Below are 17,242 nucleotides of genomic sequence, written 5' to 3'. Positions count from 1 at the left end.
AGAGTGAGAGTGTGTGTGAGAGTGAGTGTGAGAGTGAGAGTGTGTGAGAGTGAGAGTGAGTGAGTGTGAGAGTGAGTGTGAGAGTGAGTGTGAGTGAGTGTGAGAGTGTGAGAGTGAGTGTGAGTGAGTGTGAGTGAGAGTGAGAGTGAGTGTGTGTGTGCGCGCATGTGTATGTGTGTGAGTGAGTGTGAGAGTGTGAGTGTGAGTCTCTTCATCACTTCATCCCTTCATCCTTTCATCCCTTCATCTCTTCATCACTTCATCACTTCATCTCTTCATCCCTTCATCTCTTCATCCCTTCATCTCTTCATCCCTTCATCCCTTCATCCCTTCATCACTTCATCCCTTCATCTCTTCATCCCTTCATCTCTTCATCCCTTCATCTCACTCACTCTCACTTAGAAGCGAGAGGTTATTATGTGAGTATAGGAGACCATAAGTCTGAGTGGACATCCATGACATGCGGAGTTCCTCAAGGCTCAATTCTTGCGCCACTCCTATTCAACCTGTACATGCTTCCAATGAGCCAAATAATGAGAAAGAACCAAATCTCTTACCACAGCTATGCAGACGACACACAGATCTACTTAGCCCTATCGCCTAACGATTACAGCCCCATTGACTCCCTGTTCCAATGCATTGATGAAGTCAACAGTTGGATGTGCCAAAACTTTCTTCAGTTAAACAAAGACAAAACTGAAGTCATTGCGTTTGGAAACAAAGATGAAGTTCTCAAGGTGAATGCATACCTTCACTCCAGAGGTCAAACAACTAAAAATCAAGTCAGGAATCTTGGTGTGTCTCTAGAGTCAGACCTTAGCTTCAGTAGTCATGTCAAATCAATAACTAAATCAGCATACTATCATCTAAAAAATATTGCAAGAATTAGATGCTTTGTTTCCAGTCAAGACTTAGAGAAAATTGTGCATGCTTTCATCACCAGCAGGGTGGATTATTGTAATGGACTCCTTACTGGCCTTCCCAAAAAGACCATAAGACAGTTGCAGCTCGTACAGAACGCTGCCGCCAGGATTCTGAGCAGAACCAGAAAATTTGAACACATCACACCAGTCCTCAGGTCTTTACACTGGCTTCCAGTCACATTTAGGATTGATTTTAAAGTATTATTACTGGTATATAAATCATTTAATGGCCTAGGACCTCAATACATTGCAGATATGCTCACTGAATATAAACCCAACAGATCACTCAGATCATTAGGATCACATCAACTAGAAATACCAAGGGTTCGCTCTAAGCAAGGAGAGTCCGCTTTTAGCTATTATGCCAGCCGCAGCTGGAACCAGCTTCCAGAAGAGATCAGGTGTGCTCCTACAGTAGCCACATTCACATCCAGACTCAAAACACTTCTGTTTAGCTTTGCATTTACTGAATGAGCACTGTGCCACTGTGCGTCCGACTGTTTGCACTGTATTTTATTTTTATTTTTTACTCTAAACTGTTTTAATTATTCTTATTTCTTTTGATTATTTTAATTTCTTCTATGTAAAGCACTTTGAATTACCATTGTGTATGAAATGTGCTATATAAATAAACTTGCCTTGCCTTGCCTTGCCTTGAGTGTGAGTGAGAGTGAGCGTGTGTATGTGTGTGAGTGAGAGTGAGTGTGAGAGTGAAAGAGAGTGTGAGTGAGTGTGAGAGTGAGTGAGTGTGAGAGTGAGTGAGTGTGAGAGTGAGTGAGTGTGAGTGAGTGAGTGAGTGAGAGTGTGTGTGTGTGAGAGAGAGAGAGAGAGAGTGAGTGTGTGAGAGTGAGAGTGAATGTGTGTGAGAGTGAGGAGTGAGTGAGTGAGTGAGTGAGTGAGTGAGTGTGTGTGTGTGTGTGTGTGTGTGTGTGTGTGTGTGTGTGTGTGTGTGAGAGTGAGTGTGTGTGAGAGTGAGAGTGAATGTGTGTGTCAGTGTGTGTGTGTGTGTGTGAGAGTGAGAGTGTGTGAGAGTGAGAGTGAATGTGTGTGAGAGTGAGTGAGTGAGTGAGTGTGAGTGTGTGTGAGAGTGAATGTGTGTGAGAGTGAGTAAGTGAGTGAGTGTGTGTGTGTGAGAGAGTGAGTGTGTGTGAGAGTGAGAGTGAGAGTGAATGTGTGTGTCAGTGAGTGAGTGAGTGAGTGTGTGACCGATATCTTTTGTGTGAAAGTGAGACACTCACGCGTTACAATAGGGTTTCTTGTCGTAGCCTTTGTAGTTCTTCATGTTGAGCGTCATCTTACACACTTCACAGTGGAAACAGCCTTTGTGCCAGTTCTGAACACAACACACACACACACACACACTTTAATCACTGACACAAATGAAGAGTCACTGTTAAACACTCAATGACACCAGAGACTTCATGACATCATCAATCACAGATCTATAATATTGATTCATGTAATATTATGTACAGTACAGTGATGGTTTGATGTGATGTTGAAATACTGTGATATTAGCAAGCAACTTCAGAATACCGTATTAGCTACTGTGTCCAAAACAACTCAGTGTTTGCCATGTTTGTATTTGTTTCACGTTTAATTTTCTTATTTTCTTGTAAAATACTCCACAGAACAAACTCTTATAATGTCGCTCAACACAGTAAGACTATGAATAAAACATGAAGCTCGTTATGTAAGACATGAATGGGAATCCAGAGCAGCGAAACACAGAGATAAACACAGTAAAGTTTGATTTACACACGTCATTTATAACGGGTTTCACACGAAGCACGAGGTTTGCAGCTCTAGATGAAGTTCTGGCAGTGTGTGTGTGTGTGTGTGTGTGTGTGAGTGTGAGTGTGAGTGTGTGTGTGTGTGGAGTAAATAAGTGTCACCTTGTCGAGGCAGCTGATCTTCTCCGTCGGGTACACGGTTCTTGCGCAGCGCGCGCACGCGGGATTCATCTCCGGTTCCGATCCAGTTCTGAGGTAAACAGAAGATCCACAGATCAGTGTGTGTGAGAGTGTGTGTTCAGTGTGTGTGTGTTCAGCTGCTCACTGATGAGGAGCATCACAAGCACTGGAGCTCAGTCTCTCGATGTGTTCAGTGCGCGCGCGCCCGTGAGTGAGTGAGTGTGTGTGTGTGTGTGTGTGTGTGGAGGGAGGGGGATTCGTTCACTCAATAAATTATAGGCTATACACACTAAAGACAACAACATAATGCCAGATTCTAAATCTAGTTAGCATGTTTTGGCATCCAAACGAGTCAATCTGAAGTGAAAACAACAACAACAGCCTAAAAACATTTACATTTATTCATTTAGCAGACTCTTTTATCCAAAGCGACTTACGAATGAGAACAATAGAAGCAGTTAAACTAGCAGTAGGACAACAGTATGTAAGTGCTATGACCCTTCACAGTACAATCCAACGTAGTTTTGTTTTTTGTTTGTTTTGTTTTTTAAAGTTAGAATAGAGGAGAAAGTGTTAGTGTTACTGGATCAAGTGCTGCCGAAAAAGACTCGTCTTCAGCAGTTTCTTAAAGATGTCTCTGGACTCAGCAGCTCTGGCTGAGTTAGGCAGATCATCTCCAGCAGGAACAGTCATGGTGAAGGTCCGAGAGAGAGATCCAGAGCCTCTTTGAGATGATGCACCACCAGACGCCGCTCACTTGCAGAGCGCAAGTTTCTGGACGGCACATGAGTCTGAAGTAATGAGTTCAGGTACAGGGGAGCAGTGCCAGTGGATGTTCTGTAGGCAAACGTCAGTGACTTGAGTTTGATGCGAGCTCTAACTGGCAACCAGTGCAGTTTGGTGAGGAGAGGAGTGACGTGTGCTCTCTTCGGCTCGTTGAAGACACTCTAGCTGCAGCTTCTGGATCAGTTGCAGAGGTTTGACAGAGCAAGCTGGGAGACCAGCCAGGAGAGCATTACAATAGTCCAGTCTGGATAGAACAAGCGCCTGGACAAGGAGTTGTGTAGCTCTGATAGGAAGGGCCTGATCCTTCTGATGTTGTACAAGGCAAATCTGCATGACCGGGCAGTGCTAGCAATGTGGTCTGTGAAGATCAATTGGTCATCAATTACAACTCCAAGGTTCCTGGCTGATCTTGATGGAGTTATGGATGACGAGCCTAGCTGAATGGTGAAGTTGTGATGAAGTGCTGGGTTAGCCGGGATTACGAGTAGCTCTGTCTTCGCAAGGTTTAGTTGAAGGTGGTGGTCCTTCATCCAGCCAGAAATGTCTGTCTGTCAGGCTGAGATGTGAGCGGCTACCGTCGGATCATCCGGTTGGAATGAGAGGTAGAGTTGTGTGTCATCAGCGTAGCAGTGATAGGAGAAGCCATGTTTCAGAATCACAGATCCTAGTGATGTCATGTAGATGTAGAAGAGAAGTGGTCCCAGCACTGAGCCCTGAGGCACACCAGTGGCTAGATGTTGGGTCTTAGAAGCAGTGATAGGAGAAGCCATGTTTCTGAACACACACTCTGAAGCCCAAAAGTGTGTGAATACATCAAGTGCGTGAGTTTTAAGTCACCTTAAATTGTTAGATTGAGAGTTTGTGTCAGTAATTCTCATTAGTGCGAGTTATGGCAAGCCGATTAAACTTTTAATCATTCACATGTCATGAAATGATTTTTAATCAACTATAAAAAATTTCACGTGTTAAAATTATATTCTTTAAAATCAGAAATGGATTTTTTTTCTACATAAAAAAGCAGAGATGAAGCAGATCCATATGCAACCTCACACACTTCATCAGGTGAACAACGTGTGTGTGTGTGTGTGTGTGTGCGTGTGTGTGTGTGTGTGTGCAGTGGATTGAGGGCCTTTAGAGCCGGTTAGTGATCAGGTGCTGAACAGCCTCATGTTGATCTTCAGCTCGGCTGGGGAACAGCGCCACCTGCTGCTCTACTGGAGCACTGATAGTTCATGAATAACTCTTCTATAATACAGTGTTCGGCCTATTCACGGCACCGTCTCTGTTCGCAAAGAAACATTTTGGGAAGAAAGTTATTCCTTTGTGTGAAAGTTTAAATATTTAAATAGCACATTAATATTACTAAATATTAATAATTAACATTTGTGCATTCAATCTTTTACTTCTTGAAATGATGCATGTTTTATCGGAAGATCAGAAGTGTTTTCAGCTGTTATAAATTATTTTATAATAATATACATATTCCATTTGCTGTGGCTGCAAAGAGGGAATATTGCAGCAAATAAACTCAATAAAAAAGTTATAAATCTCAAACATTCCATATCAAAATACAGGTGATGGTTTTCCTGCTGGACATCACTGCCTGACGCACCTCCTCCAGTGCCTTTTGAACTGGTGTGCCGTGACACCTCACTGAACACTTCCGTGGGCCTGAACGGGTCATCAGCTGGGGACCACCACTCATCGACGTTTCGCTCCTTTAACCCCAGTACGCCTCGTTGTGGCGGAGCGATGGCAGGGATCTCTCCCTGCCACCCCCTGCTGATGCCCTAGGTGTTTGCCCCCCAACTCTTCTCCTTCCTCCTTAGCCACAGCCAGAAGCTGCCTTTCTCTGCCTCCTCTGCCAACTCTTTCATGGCTTTCCGATGCCTCGCTCCTGTGCATCCCATGTCGCGGAGTAGGCGAGCGGATGAGGAACCTACAAAGCCCCTACACCCCACTTCCACAGGGCAGATAACGGCTTTCCAGCCCGCCTCCCTGCTCTCTGCCGCCAGATCTGAGTACTTGGCTCGCTTCCGCTCATACGCAGCCTCCACACCTCCCTCCCATGGTACAGTGAGTTCCACAAGGAGGACGGTCTTGCACGCCTCTGACCACATGACAGGGTCTGGCCGCAGGGATGTTTCCACTATCTCCCTGGGGAACTGGAGCTGCTTTCCCAAGTCGACCCAAATGGTCCACTGATTTCCCGGTTAAAGGAGCCTTGCTATATCTCTCTGGCGGGAGGGTCTGACACTCTCTCCAGCCCTCGCGAATTGGATGGAATGTCGTCCTTGAGCGGAAGGTCTGCTGTTCGCCTCCTTTCTGCATGACTCTAACACCTCTGCCAGCTTCTTCAGTACTTGGTCATGTCGCCACCTGTAGCGGCCTTGGGACAATGCTGTCGTGCAGCCCGACAGGATGTGCTGGAGGCTTGTGTTGCTGGTATTACAAAGGGAACAGGTCTCTTCAGCACCAAACCATTGGTGGAGGTTTCGGGGACAAGGCAAGGTGTCATAGGTTGCTCTGATCAGGAAGCTGAGCCTAGCTTGGGGGATCTTCCATAGGTCGGACCATGACATGGACCTGTCAGTGAGACCTTCCCATGCCGTCCAACGTCCTTGCCGGCCCTGGGACACCGCTTTGATGTTAAGGCGTTCATACTCAGCTCTTGCCACTTCCGCCACCACCAAGGCTTTTCGGTCTTCTTTGGAAGCCTTTGACCAGAACAAGGGATGTCTTCTTGGGCTTTCCACTTTCTTCCCGTTTTTATCTGGGTGCCCGCTGCTTTCACCAGCTGGTCAGTGGATTCCCTCATCTCCAGCACCAACCGAGCCTTCTCTTGCTTGTATCCCACACTGATGGATCGCAGTTAGGGATGGCCCGATACCACTTTTTCCAGGCCGAGTCCGATACCGATACTTTCATTTTTGGTACTCGCCGATACCGATACCGTAACCGATACCTGTATTTTTATTTTCAATTAATTTAATTCATGCATTTGTCATTTTTAAATGTATTGGTAGAGAAACCAAAAGAATGTCAAATCATATTTGTTTATTAAATGTAAACTTAATTTGTTCATCAAATATATTTAATGCACTGCATATTCATTACTGTATAAATTAAATATAGATGGATCTTTTTGTGAAGTTACAAAAAAAGGTAGCCTATTTAGTCAAGAGTTAATCCTTTGTCTGGTTAACATTAAAACACAGCAGCAGATTAATTCAACTGCTGCCCCTTTAACACCGAACGCACGGACCCCATTTGAATTATACTGTCTACGTTCACTTGACATATAATATACTTTGTTTACTAGGATACTCACCAAGACGGGCGTTTTTACATAGTTTTGTGTTAATTCATCCGTACAAGCGCAATAGTGAAATAATTCCACTCAGTGTTCGCGCGCTGTCTGAGGCGATGGTTTTCGGGGCTCGCGCTTTGGATGTTTGAAGTTCATGTAACTTCTTGACCTGCAAATGTCCTGTAATAATGTCGTTAAACATAAATAAGGTAACAGTTCATGTTTTACTTACATATACGATTTAGTTTTAATCCAAATATACGTGCCGAGTGAACGATCAGCAATCCAGAGCATTCAACAGAAGTGCGCGCTCTCTCTCTCTCTCTCTCTCTTTCTCTCTCTCTCTCTTTCTCTCTCTCTCTCTCTGGTCAGTTAATGTTAATAATAAGCTACATGCCTCGTTTTACTTTCTTTGCCATTGACATCCGACTGAACTACAAACTTTCCACTGACGTCTGATGCGCTCGACCAGCTCGCGCTTCGGTGCCGCGGCGCGCTCAATCCACTGCGCGTTTTTCTCTTATCAGCTCGCGCACCACAGCTATATAGGCGTTACTATATTTTGTTTAATATTTCACTAATATGATACATTTACTTCATAGACAGCCTTCTTTTTTATCCCCATTATACTTTCTGTTGTCAGTGCTTCTTTGTCTGGACACAAACACTGTACACACGCTGCCTGGTATCGGTTGTTGGTATCGGGGCGCATTTACGAGTACGAGTACGAGTACATGAGCTCAGTATCGGGCCGATACCCGATACTGGTATCGGTATCGGGCCATCCCTAATCGCAGTGGTAGTTGTAGCGTGTTCCTCCCGAAGAGGCCTACCTCTGAGAAGCATCTTGGTAGTCCCAGCCACTTCCTGATGAACGAGTTTGCCAGCCCGTCCATCTTGTTACCACTGATGAGGGGATTTCGCTCATCTTCAGTGGCCACATCACCCTTTGGTACAGTACTGCCTGGTAACACCAAACTTTGAACTTTCCAGGGAGTTGGCTTTGGTTGATCTTGGCCAGGCCATCTGCGAGCTGCTTCCTCACCGTCTCCCCCATCTGCCTGTCTGAGAGCTCTGCTGTGTAGGTACGACCCAGGCTACGAACCGGTTGATCTGCCAGCAATGGGATATTCTCACCACCTGCGACAAAGATGGTGTTGTCATTTCTGACTCCTTTCTTGATCGACAAACTGCGTGACTTGGATGGTTTGATCTTCATCCTCGCCCAGCCCACAAGCTCGTCGATCCTCTTCAGCAGCCTTGTTGTACAAGCTGCTGTCCGGAGTATGGTGGTGATATCATCCATGTAACCTCTAACTGCTGGTAGCCTTTGTCCTGACGGCAGTTTCACTCCTCCGACCATCTTCCTAGCCCCTATGAGGATGATCTCAAAGGCTGTGACGAACAAGATGGGCGAGATTGAGCATTCCATGGCAATGCCTACTTCCAGCTGTTGCCAGCCTGTTGTGAAGTCCTGGTGGGTGCAGCACGTCTGGAGGTCTCCAAAGTACTTGGCCACCAGGGCTCTTATACCGATTGGGACATGGAAGAAGTCCAAGGCGAACTCGATGAGTTGGTGAGGGACTGACCCGTATGCGTTAGCAAGGTCGAGCCACACTACGTGCAGGTCACCTCTCTCTCTTTTCGCCCTTTGGATCTGCTCCCATATTACTGCAGAGTGTTCCACACACCCTGGGAAGCCTGGCACACCTGCCTTCTGGCAGCTGGTATCAATGTACCCGTTTCCTGTGAGGTAGCTTGTCAACCTCCTGGCCAGAATGGAGAAGAAGATCTTCCCTTCGACATTCAGGAGGGCGATACTCCTAAACTGGCCGATCATTCTGGAGTTCTGCTCCTTTGGGATGAAAACTGTCACAGCTCTCTGCCACTCTGACGGGATGACTTGGTTTTTCCAGGCCACTCTCAGCAGCTTCCAGAGGTGTCTCAAGACCCCTGGGCAGTACTTGCACAGCTTGTATGGTATCCCGTTCGGGCCTGGGGCTGAGGCTAATCTTGCCTTCCGGACCACCTCTGTTACCTCGCTGAGTTTGGGGAGGGCAGCATCAAAGAGGGAGGTCGGAGGAGCTGGGCGAGGCACATACCCAGGGGATCCCAGCGGAGTTGACTTCGCTGGGTCACTGTACTGCTCCTTTATATAGCTCTCCAGCTCAGACTTGGTGATCTCAAGCTTTCCGCTTCTCTTATCCTCTAGCAGCTGTCTGGCATGCTTAAAGGGATTTTTAAAGAAGTTACTCCTCTCTTTCTCCTTCCGCCTTCTGCGCTTATGGATGCGCTCTGCCCTCCGTAGGCCGGCAAGCTCTTTTCTCACCTCGTCCCACAGTAGTTTCAGGCCCTCCTTCTCCTCTCTGCATGCCTTCCTCCACTGTTTTCGGAGTTGACGCCGCCTCTTCACCAACTGCTCGATCTCCCTCTCCCTCCTCCCCTTCTGCACTGGGCAAGCTCTCCACTTTCCAGCAGTTGCTCCAAATATGCCTATGCATTCATCATACAGGATGTCTCCGATACGGTTCAGCTTGGTTTCCACCTGGCCACGCAATGAGTACTCCAGGATAAGGCTGAGGTCCTTGTCCAGCTTCTGCCAGACCGCACCTTCGTTGGCTTTTGGCCATTTGACCATCTGCCTCCTTCCGGGTTCTTTTCTCTCTGTCCTATGGCTTTGCTCGCGGTTGTTGGGGTTGCTTTGTGTTCTGTGTGTGTCTTCGTCAGTGCCACTCTCAGAGGCATTGGTGTCCATCGCGGGCCCTCCTGTATCCTCCACCTGCCTTTCCACAGCAACGGTGGATCCCTCAGCGCTGTGGTTTGCGACCTGGCCATGGGTTCCTCTTGTCTGACCTGCGGTTGCAGTGCAATGTTGCTGTTGGCCCCCTCTCTTCACACTTTTTCCTTCCCTGGTGGATCCGCAACCCTCTGAAGGTGGTCACTTTTTCCCACCCACACCTGCATCTTCTCGTGATCCTAGAATCTTTGTCCGTGTCCGTTCCAGTCGTTACCGGGAAATCCGTCTGTTTTGGCCCTTCTTCCACCCCGCCTCTCGGAGGGCCATCGGGTTGTTTTTCCTTATTCGTTTTCGTAGTGAGATTGGGGTGTTCCTAGTTTCGGTCTTTATTATCTTTCGACGCTCAAATGCAGTAGTTAATGTGAAGCAGTAGAGCGAAAATAGGCGTGATTCGTACAATGTGACGAAATTACAGTTTTAACAGAACTCTCCAGTTTATTCAAGTTTGCTAGTGTCATAATTCAGGTGTTCCTTTTTTTTATTAACGTCAAGGTATTATATAAAAAATATAAGTAGGCTACATAGCAAACATTTTACGAAATGATAAAAAAGCATCACACATGGGTTACACACACACACACACACACACACACACCATAAAAACAGAACAGAAAACGTTAATGAAATTAATTAAAAAGTTGAAAAAAGTTCATTGTCTTAAGAGCTTTAAGATTCCTCGATGCATGTAAATTATTGTTCAGATATTGTTCAAACCTCTTATATATTATTATTATAATATACTGTCTATGGATCAAACAGACTCTTACTGTTACTGTTACTGTTCTCAGCGCGTTCACAGGATCGGCCAATCGCCGTCGGTTTTGATTAACGGACAATACTGTTAAAAACCTGTCCCAATTTTCATTTGTATCTCATGCACCAATCCATAACATTAATAACAAATGAATAACCTTCAATAACAAAAATAATACTATTTTGATTCTGTTTCGCGCGCGTCACGTGATGCACTAGGCAGGCGTTTCCCATCATGCAACGCTTTGAATCACAGAAACGACATAAAAGATCGAAATTTCACCTTTAACGAGATTTATTGAGTTTAAATGAAACCATATTTTTATTATGGTAATATATAACAACACTTTAAATGAGTAAAAGAGCAACACGGCGCGTGTCACCGTTGTGGAGACTCGTGTCTCCAGCCGGAGGTATAAATCCCCCGAGCTCATCAGGTTCTCTCGGCCGGTCCGAAAGCGGTGGGTCAGTCACAATTGATTGCTTCAGTCAGTTACAGAACTCCTTGTTTCTTCTCTCCCTTCTCCCACCGCTGAACTTGACCAGCCTTTTGCTCGCTTGTCCACCGGGTGCGGGACAGACTTCACCAGAGACTGCACTTCTTACGAAGATTGGCTATGAAGTCCATTACAAAATTCCCTATGAGGGACAATAAAGTATATTTCTCTTCCTCCAAACTCACACATGTACTCGGTCTCGCTTAATGTGGGCTTTTACAGCAGAATCTTCCATAAAGTTGTTTAATACCAATCTCTTGTGAAAAGCACCATATTCATAACTTTGGAATGTTTATGGTGGAAATTAATGCTCTAAATAGAAATACTATTATCAAACAATCATTTTATTCATATATACACACATTTACATAGGAAACTCCAAAAACAAAGTTATTTTTAATAAAAAGAGCCCAAGAACTGCCCCTGTGAAACACTGGTGACCAGATGGACAGGTCCGTTGCTCTGCGTATAAAGGCCTCATTGCTGGTCTCACACCACGGCGGGAATGAAGTACTGAAGAGAAACATCCTCGTGCAGGAAAATCAGGTGAAGAATCCTATTGTGAACAATATCTAGGTAGAAAAAAACAGAACAGGCATTTTAAGTGAAACCAGAGAATGTCTAATAAGGGGAGCACTGCCACTCCCAGTAAACCGCCGGCTTCTGAACGGTTGCAGTTGCACTCTGGCTCCACATGAGGGCGCTCACAGGCGAGGGCAGAATGAATGGAGGTCTATGGAGATATACGCCTCACAATCCACTTCTCTCAGGATATCATTTTTTGTCTAGTAATTTGAATGTTGTATTAGATGTGTTAGATTTTGTAGAGTCACTTATGTGCTTTAAAAAGTCTTCAGGTGTGTGTACAGGTGTGTGTGTGTGTGTGTGTGATCAGGTGTATGTGCGTGATCAGGTGTGTGTGCAGGTGTGTGCTCAGGTGTGTGTGATCAGGTGTGTGCAGGACAGGTGTATGTGCGTGATCAGGTGTGTGTGCAGGTGTGTGCGCAGGTGTGTGATCAGGTGTGTGTGCAGGTGTGTGTGATCAGGTGTGTGCAGGACAGGTGTATGTGCAGGTATGTGATCAGGTGTGTGCGCAGGTGTGTGATCAGGTGTGTGCAGGACAGGTGTATGTGCAGGTGTGTGTGTGCAGGACAGGTGTGTGCGCAGGTGTGTGATCAGGTGTGTGCGCAGGTGTGTGATCAGGTGTGTGCTGGACAGGTGTGTGTGCAGGTGTGTGTGTGCAGGACAGGTGTGTGCGCAGGTGTGTGATCAGGTGTGTGCGCAGGTGTGTGATCAGGTGTGTGCAGGACAGGTGTGTGTGTGCAGGACAGGTGTGTGTGTGCAGGACAGGTGTGTGCGCAGGTGTGTGATCAGGTGTGTGCAGAACAGGTGTGTGTGTGCAGGACAGGTGTGTGTGCAGGTGTGTGCTCAGGTGTATGTGCAGGTGTGTGTGTTTAGGACAGGTGTGTGCGCAGGTGTGTGATCAGGTGTGTGCAGGACAGGTGTGTGCTCAGGTGTATGTGCAGGTGTGTGTGTTTAGGACAGGTGTGTGCGCAGGTGTGTGATCAGGTGTGTGCAGGACAGGTGTGTGCTCAGGTGTATGTGCAGGTGTGTGTGTGCAGGACAGGTGTGTGTGGTGATGTTCTTACTGCACATGGCTCTGCTGGGATTGACCTGTTGTCCCGTCAGGAACTGCTGCAGTTTCCGGATGTCCAGGCGTGTCTGAGCCATGAACTCTGAGTCTCTGTGACTCGCACTGGTGCTCTGAGACCCGTCCTCACCTGACACACACACACACACACACACACACACACACACACACACACACACACAGGAGAATGTTGCAGATCTGTGGACTTAAAGCCTATAACTAGTTGATTCACGGCACAGTTTCTCCTGGTGTCCACGCCAGCGCTGTTTGATCTAACAGAGATCTACGGTTACTAGCGGAGAAACGTGAACGCTCCTCACTGGATCTTCAGCGCTGTAGTAACGGTGTCGCCGGATCAAGATCGGCTCGCGCTGCATTGGTCCAAACTGATAAACGGTCCGTGAAGCACGAAATAATGAGTAGTGCAGTTTCGGTCCGCTTGTTGGGCAACGCTGTGCGAGTTGGTCGCACCGAATCCTTCGGTTTGTAATGCGTACCGAACGGTTCAATACGAATACGTGTATCGTTACACCCCTACTACACACACACACACTCACTATCAGCACCACACGTGCTCTGTGTGTGTGTGTGTGTGTGTGTGTGTGTGTGTGTGTACAGTAGAGGTTGCACGACTACTGATTTCTGCTAGTCGATTTCTTATCAAGACAATACTCGAGTTACTCGACTGCTCGTGGTCCATGCTACTGTAAATGAAAAGACATGATATAGCTAATTCTTATCAATAAACATTTATTAATTCATAGCCTAATGCAACACTAACATAAGTAAACTCTCAAAACATTATAATTATGACATTACATTTAAACATGTTCATGTAACAGAGTAAAGCCAAATAAACAGCTGTTCTTGCCTTTCATTTCAGACGCAATGTCCGCTTTAGGGCCGTTCACATCGCGTCCTTTCCGCGCTCAAGTTCGTTAGCGCGCTCATAATGGAAGCGACGTGGTGCGCTAGTTTTTACAGGCGCGCGATGCGAGATGAAAACATCTCAACCTTTCAGAATGCCGTAAGCGCACCGCAGGTCATGTGACTAACCCAACCGATCAGCTTCGGCCTGTCCGTAACATCATGGGAAGCTCGGCCAACCGCTGATCATCGCTGTACAGGCGGGGTTTATTTCTCATCTCCAGACAGATATCTCGCAGTAAAGCTAATGCTAGAGCTAGACATCATCCTGCGCGGATACTTCCTCGTCATCATGAGCGCAGTTCATGGTTGCATCGCAACGACAGACGCCACGGAAGCAAGCGCTTGTGGAAAGGAGACAGCGGCGCGCCTGACAGAGCTGGCACACTACAGTACTCCCACACGCCTGCTGTCTGTTGGTGACATTGTGAATTAATGTGTGGTTAAGGAGTCGATTGTGTCCGACAGCGCCGACTAGTGGTTGAAGTAGCCGATCTCTCGACTAGTCTGTGCAAGCCCTGATCGTTACACCCCAACTACACACACTATCAGGAGCACACGTGCTGTGAGTGCGTGTGCGTGTGTGTGTGTGCGCGTGCATGTGTGTGTGAGTGCGTGTGTGTGTGAGTGAGTGAGTGCGTGTGTGTGTGAGCGTGTGTGAGTGTGTGAGTGAGTGAGTGCGTGTGTGTGTGTGAGTGTGTGTGTGCGTGTGTGAGTGCGTGTGTGTGTGAGTGAGTGAGTGTGTGTGTGTGCGTGTGTGCGTGAGTGAGTGAGTGCGTGTGTGCGTGTGCGTGCGTGTGTGAGTGTGTGTGTGAGTGTGTGTGCGTGTGTGTGAGTGTGTGTGTGTGCGTGTGAGTGCGTGTGTGTGTGTGTGTGAGTGCGTGTCTGTGTGTGCGTGTGAGTGCGTGTGTGTGTGTGTGTGAGTGCGTGTGTGTGTGTGTGTGAGTGTGTGCTCACCCCAGGGTGGGTTCCCCAGCTCTTTGAAGTGTGTTGTGACAGAAACCAGGTCCGTCTCAATCTTGAGATTCATCTCCCCGTTGAGATTCGCCTCCATCACCTGAACACAGACACACATCAGTGCACATCCTCATCTATACAGCGCTCGCACACACAGTTCCACAGCAGCTCTACAGCGATGACGGGAGATCACAGTGACAGTAGCCGCGTTTCCATTACAGATTTGCGCAAATGTTTTGCGCTATTATCTAAATATCGATAAAAAACTATTGCGAAATGACGGCGTTTCCATTAACCGATGTTATGCGACTAAAACGTCCTTTTTTCTCTCGCGATAAGTCATTCCAAAAATCACGGCAACGGACATTGGTTTATAATATCACAGCCACCGCATTAGACATTATTATTAATAATGGAAGGAGACGTACGTGTTTATCCAAGCATTAATGGCAGGGAAAGACCCTTATACCTTATATGATATATAAGGAGTTTCTGGGTGTTTCCCCTCATTTCTGCTCTGAGGTTTTGATTGTGACATTTCTTTGAGGTTTAGAATCCAGTATTCCTATAGGCTAATTATTGTTTATTTTATGAATTTAATAAATAACTGTCTCCTATTCCGATCCATGTAGGCTACTTTTGTGTCCATTCGTTTTTCCTTTTTAAACCCGTAGGCCTAATTGAAAAACGAAAAATGAACGGTTGTATTTTTAAAACGCAAAGTTGAACACCAAAAGTTTAATTTGAACTGGCTACACCAACTGCTGCGCAAAAAAGAAAATATCAACGAATTTTCAGATTTTTGTTTAATGACTTTTTGCCCCTTTATTAAACATGTAAAATATACACAAATTAATATGGAAAACATGTCGATTTTACTGGTTTTCTAAGGCCAAATTAGAACCTGGAATTGATAATTTCCCGCAGTGCTGAATGAGAAGAGCCAATATTAAACTATTGTTTTCTAAGTCGGCTAAGATCTCCATCTCCGCTGTTCAGATGCGCTTTTAGAGAGAAATGCACCTTTCATACGGATTACTTAATCAGAACAAAATGTAATAGCTTTCGATTCGAATTTGTTCGATTTAAAGTGGAAGCCTATAGGCTATATTTTGTTTCAGTTCTCGTGCTCAAGTTCACGGAGATCATGAAACGCGCCTGATTGTTTTATTTTATTTTACAAAAGCACAACGTTTTCTTGTTATTGTTTAAACAAATAAAAGTAGTTTTATAAAAGTAGAAAATAATAATGTATTATTATTTTCTGTATGACCAGAAATGATAGAGTATTTTAAATTGTTTCACTATTGATAGGAAAAAGTGTTCGCGCGCGCGCCTCCGTGCCGTCCAGTGCGCGTTCCACACTCCGCTCCACAAACCCTTGGATATGCGTGAAAATCTTGTGTTTATTTGTGATAATCTTAGTCCTGTATTATTATTGTCGGCCGTATTATGAATGACATTTGACGAATTGCTTTGTTCATTTTTTGGATAAAAGCGTCTTCTAAATAGGCTGTAGCCTAGTAATGATGCTAATTATTATTATTTGCGGACAGGACCCCAAACACACCGCGTCTTCAGGTGACTGTAAATGCGCAAAAACTGTTTCCATTGCAGTTTTGCGAAATATTCCTTTTTCGAATTGCCTGAAAAACCTCCTCATGCGAGCGTAAAAACTTTTTTGCGATAAACGCGAGTTTTTGCGAAATTGACGTGTTTCCATTGGGCGTATTTTCAATTCGCAATTTCAATTTGCGCAATTTGAAGGGTAATGGAAACGCGGCTACTGTTCCGGCTTTACAGCAGCTCTAGAGTAAAGTTATTGTCCAGATAAAGTTAGTTTGATTGATTCTCTTCCGTCGCGTCGATCATTAGTGATTAACGTAGCGGCCGCTAACACGACACCGCTCGAATGCGCTCGGGCCGCTCATCCGCACAACAGCGCCTGAGTCTCGAGAACGCAGACCATGACATTTTTTGGGGTTCCTGTCTCCAAGTTTTAGAAAACGATTCTGTTATCATCTCAGTGTAAACTTTTCAAACAATTTGTAAACATTTACTTCTCTGGCCTGAATAATAAAACAGCGTTTTTAGTCGTTTCCGCGGATCCGTGTGAACGGGAATAATTCTAATAACGTTTTTATCAGTACAGAGGAAAACCGCTTGTCGTGGAATAATAAAAAACTGTTTTCGTGTCAATGAGGCCTTCGCTGGGGACACTGATCACGTGACCAATCAAAGGTTGTCAGTTGGCACTTTACAAACTGCTGATTGGCTGAGTAATTAGAAGGCGGGACTAACTCCATCACAGCAAACTGACCAGATAGTTGGAGAGGTTCTTCATGCGGTCCACGACGCTCTTCATGGTCTTCAGAGGCGGCAGATATATGCTGACCTGAACACATCACTGAGTTACTATAACCGCTAATGCTGCTCCATACAAGCACACCGGACACACACTCACATCATAGTCTGGCATCTGCGGCTCCCTGAAGTCGTGCCAGAGTCTCCGGGGAATCACATCCACCGGGATATCATGAGTGACCACACGACTGACCCCGGAGAGAGAGGGCTGGAGCACACACACACACACACACACACACACACACACACACACACACACACAGCAGAGGTGTGATTATTACTATGAGTCTGACGTTGTGAGAGAGAGTGTGTGTGTGTGTGTGTGTGTGTGTGTGTGTGTGTGTGTGTGTGTGTGTGTGTGTGT

At 45.9% G+C, this 17,242-nt stretch overlaps 1 protein-coding gene across 1 annotated transcript in view; it reads right to left on the bottom strand.

Annotated features, from left to right (window-relative positions):
- Window positions 1-10,762: 10,762 nt before the first annotated feature.
- hus1 (HUS1 checkpoint clamp component) overlaps window positions 10,763-17,242 on the bottom strand; it is a 16,861-nt gene continuing 10,381 nt past the window's right edge. The window contains exons 4-8 of the mRNA XM_079602195.1: window positions 16,979-17,086; window positions 16,835-16,909; window positions 14,515-14,614; window positions 12,629-12,760; window positions 10,763-11,551 (exon numbers count right to left, since the gene is read on the bottom strand). Coding sequence (XP_079458321.1) covers window positions 11,469-11,551; window positions 12,629-12,760; window positions 14,515-14,614; window positions 16,835-16,909; window positions 16,979-17,086 — 498 coding nt within the window. The 3' untranslated portion in view covers window positions 10,763-11,468. The remainder of the gene's footprint in view (window positions 11,552-12,628; window positions 12,761-14,514; window positions 14,615-16,834; window positions 16,910-16,978; window positions 17,087-17,242) is intronic.

The sequence above is a fragment of the Phoxinus phoxinus genome, assembly GCF_949152265.1.
Source record: "Phoxinus phoxinus genome assembly, chromosome: 24".
NCBI lineage: Eukaryota > Metazoa > Chordata > Actinopteri > Cypriniformes > Leuciscidae > Phoxinus > Phoxinus phoxinus.
The sequence above is the reverse complement of the archived record's forward strand: the minus strand, read 5'-3'. Positions and strand labels throughout refer to the sequence as shown.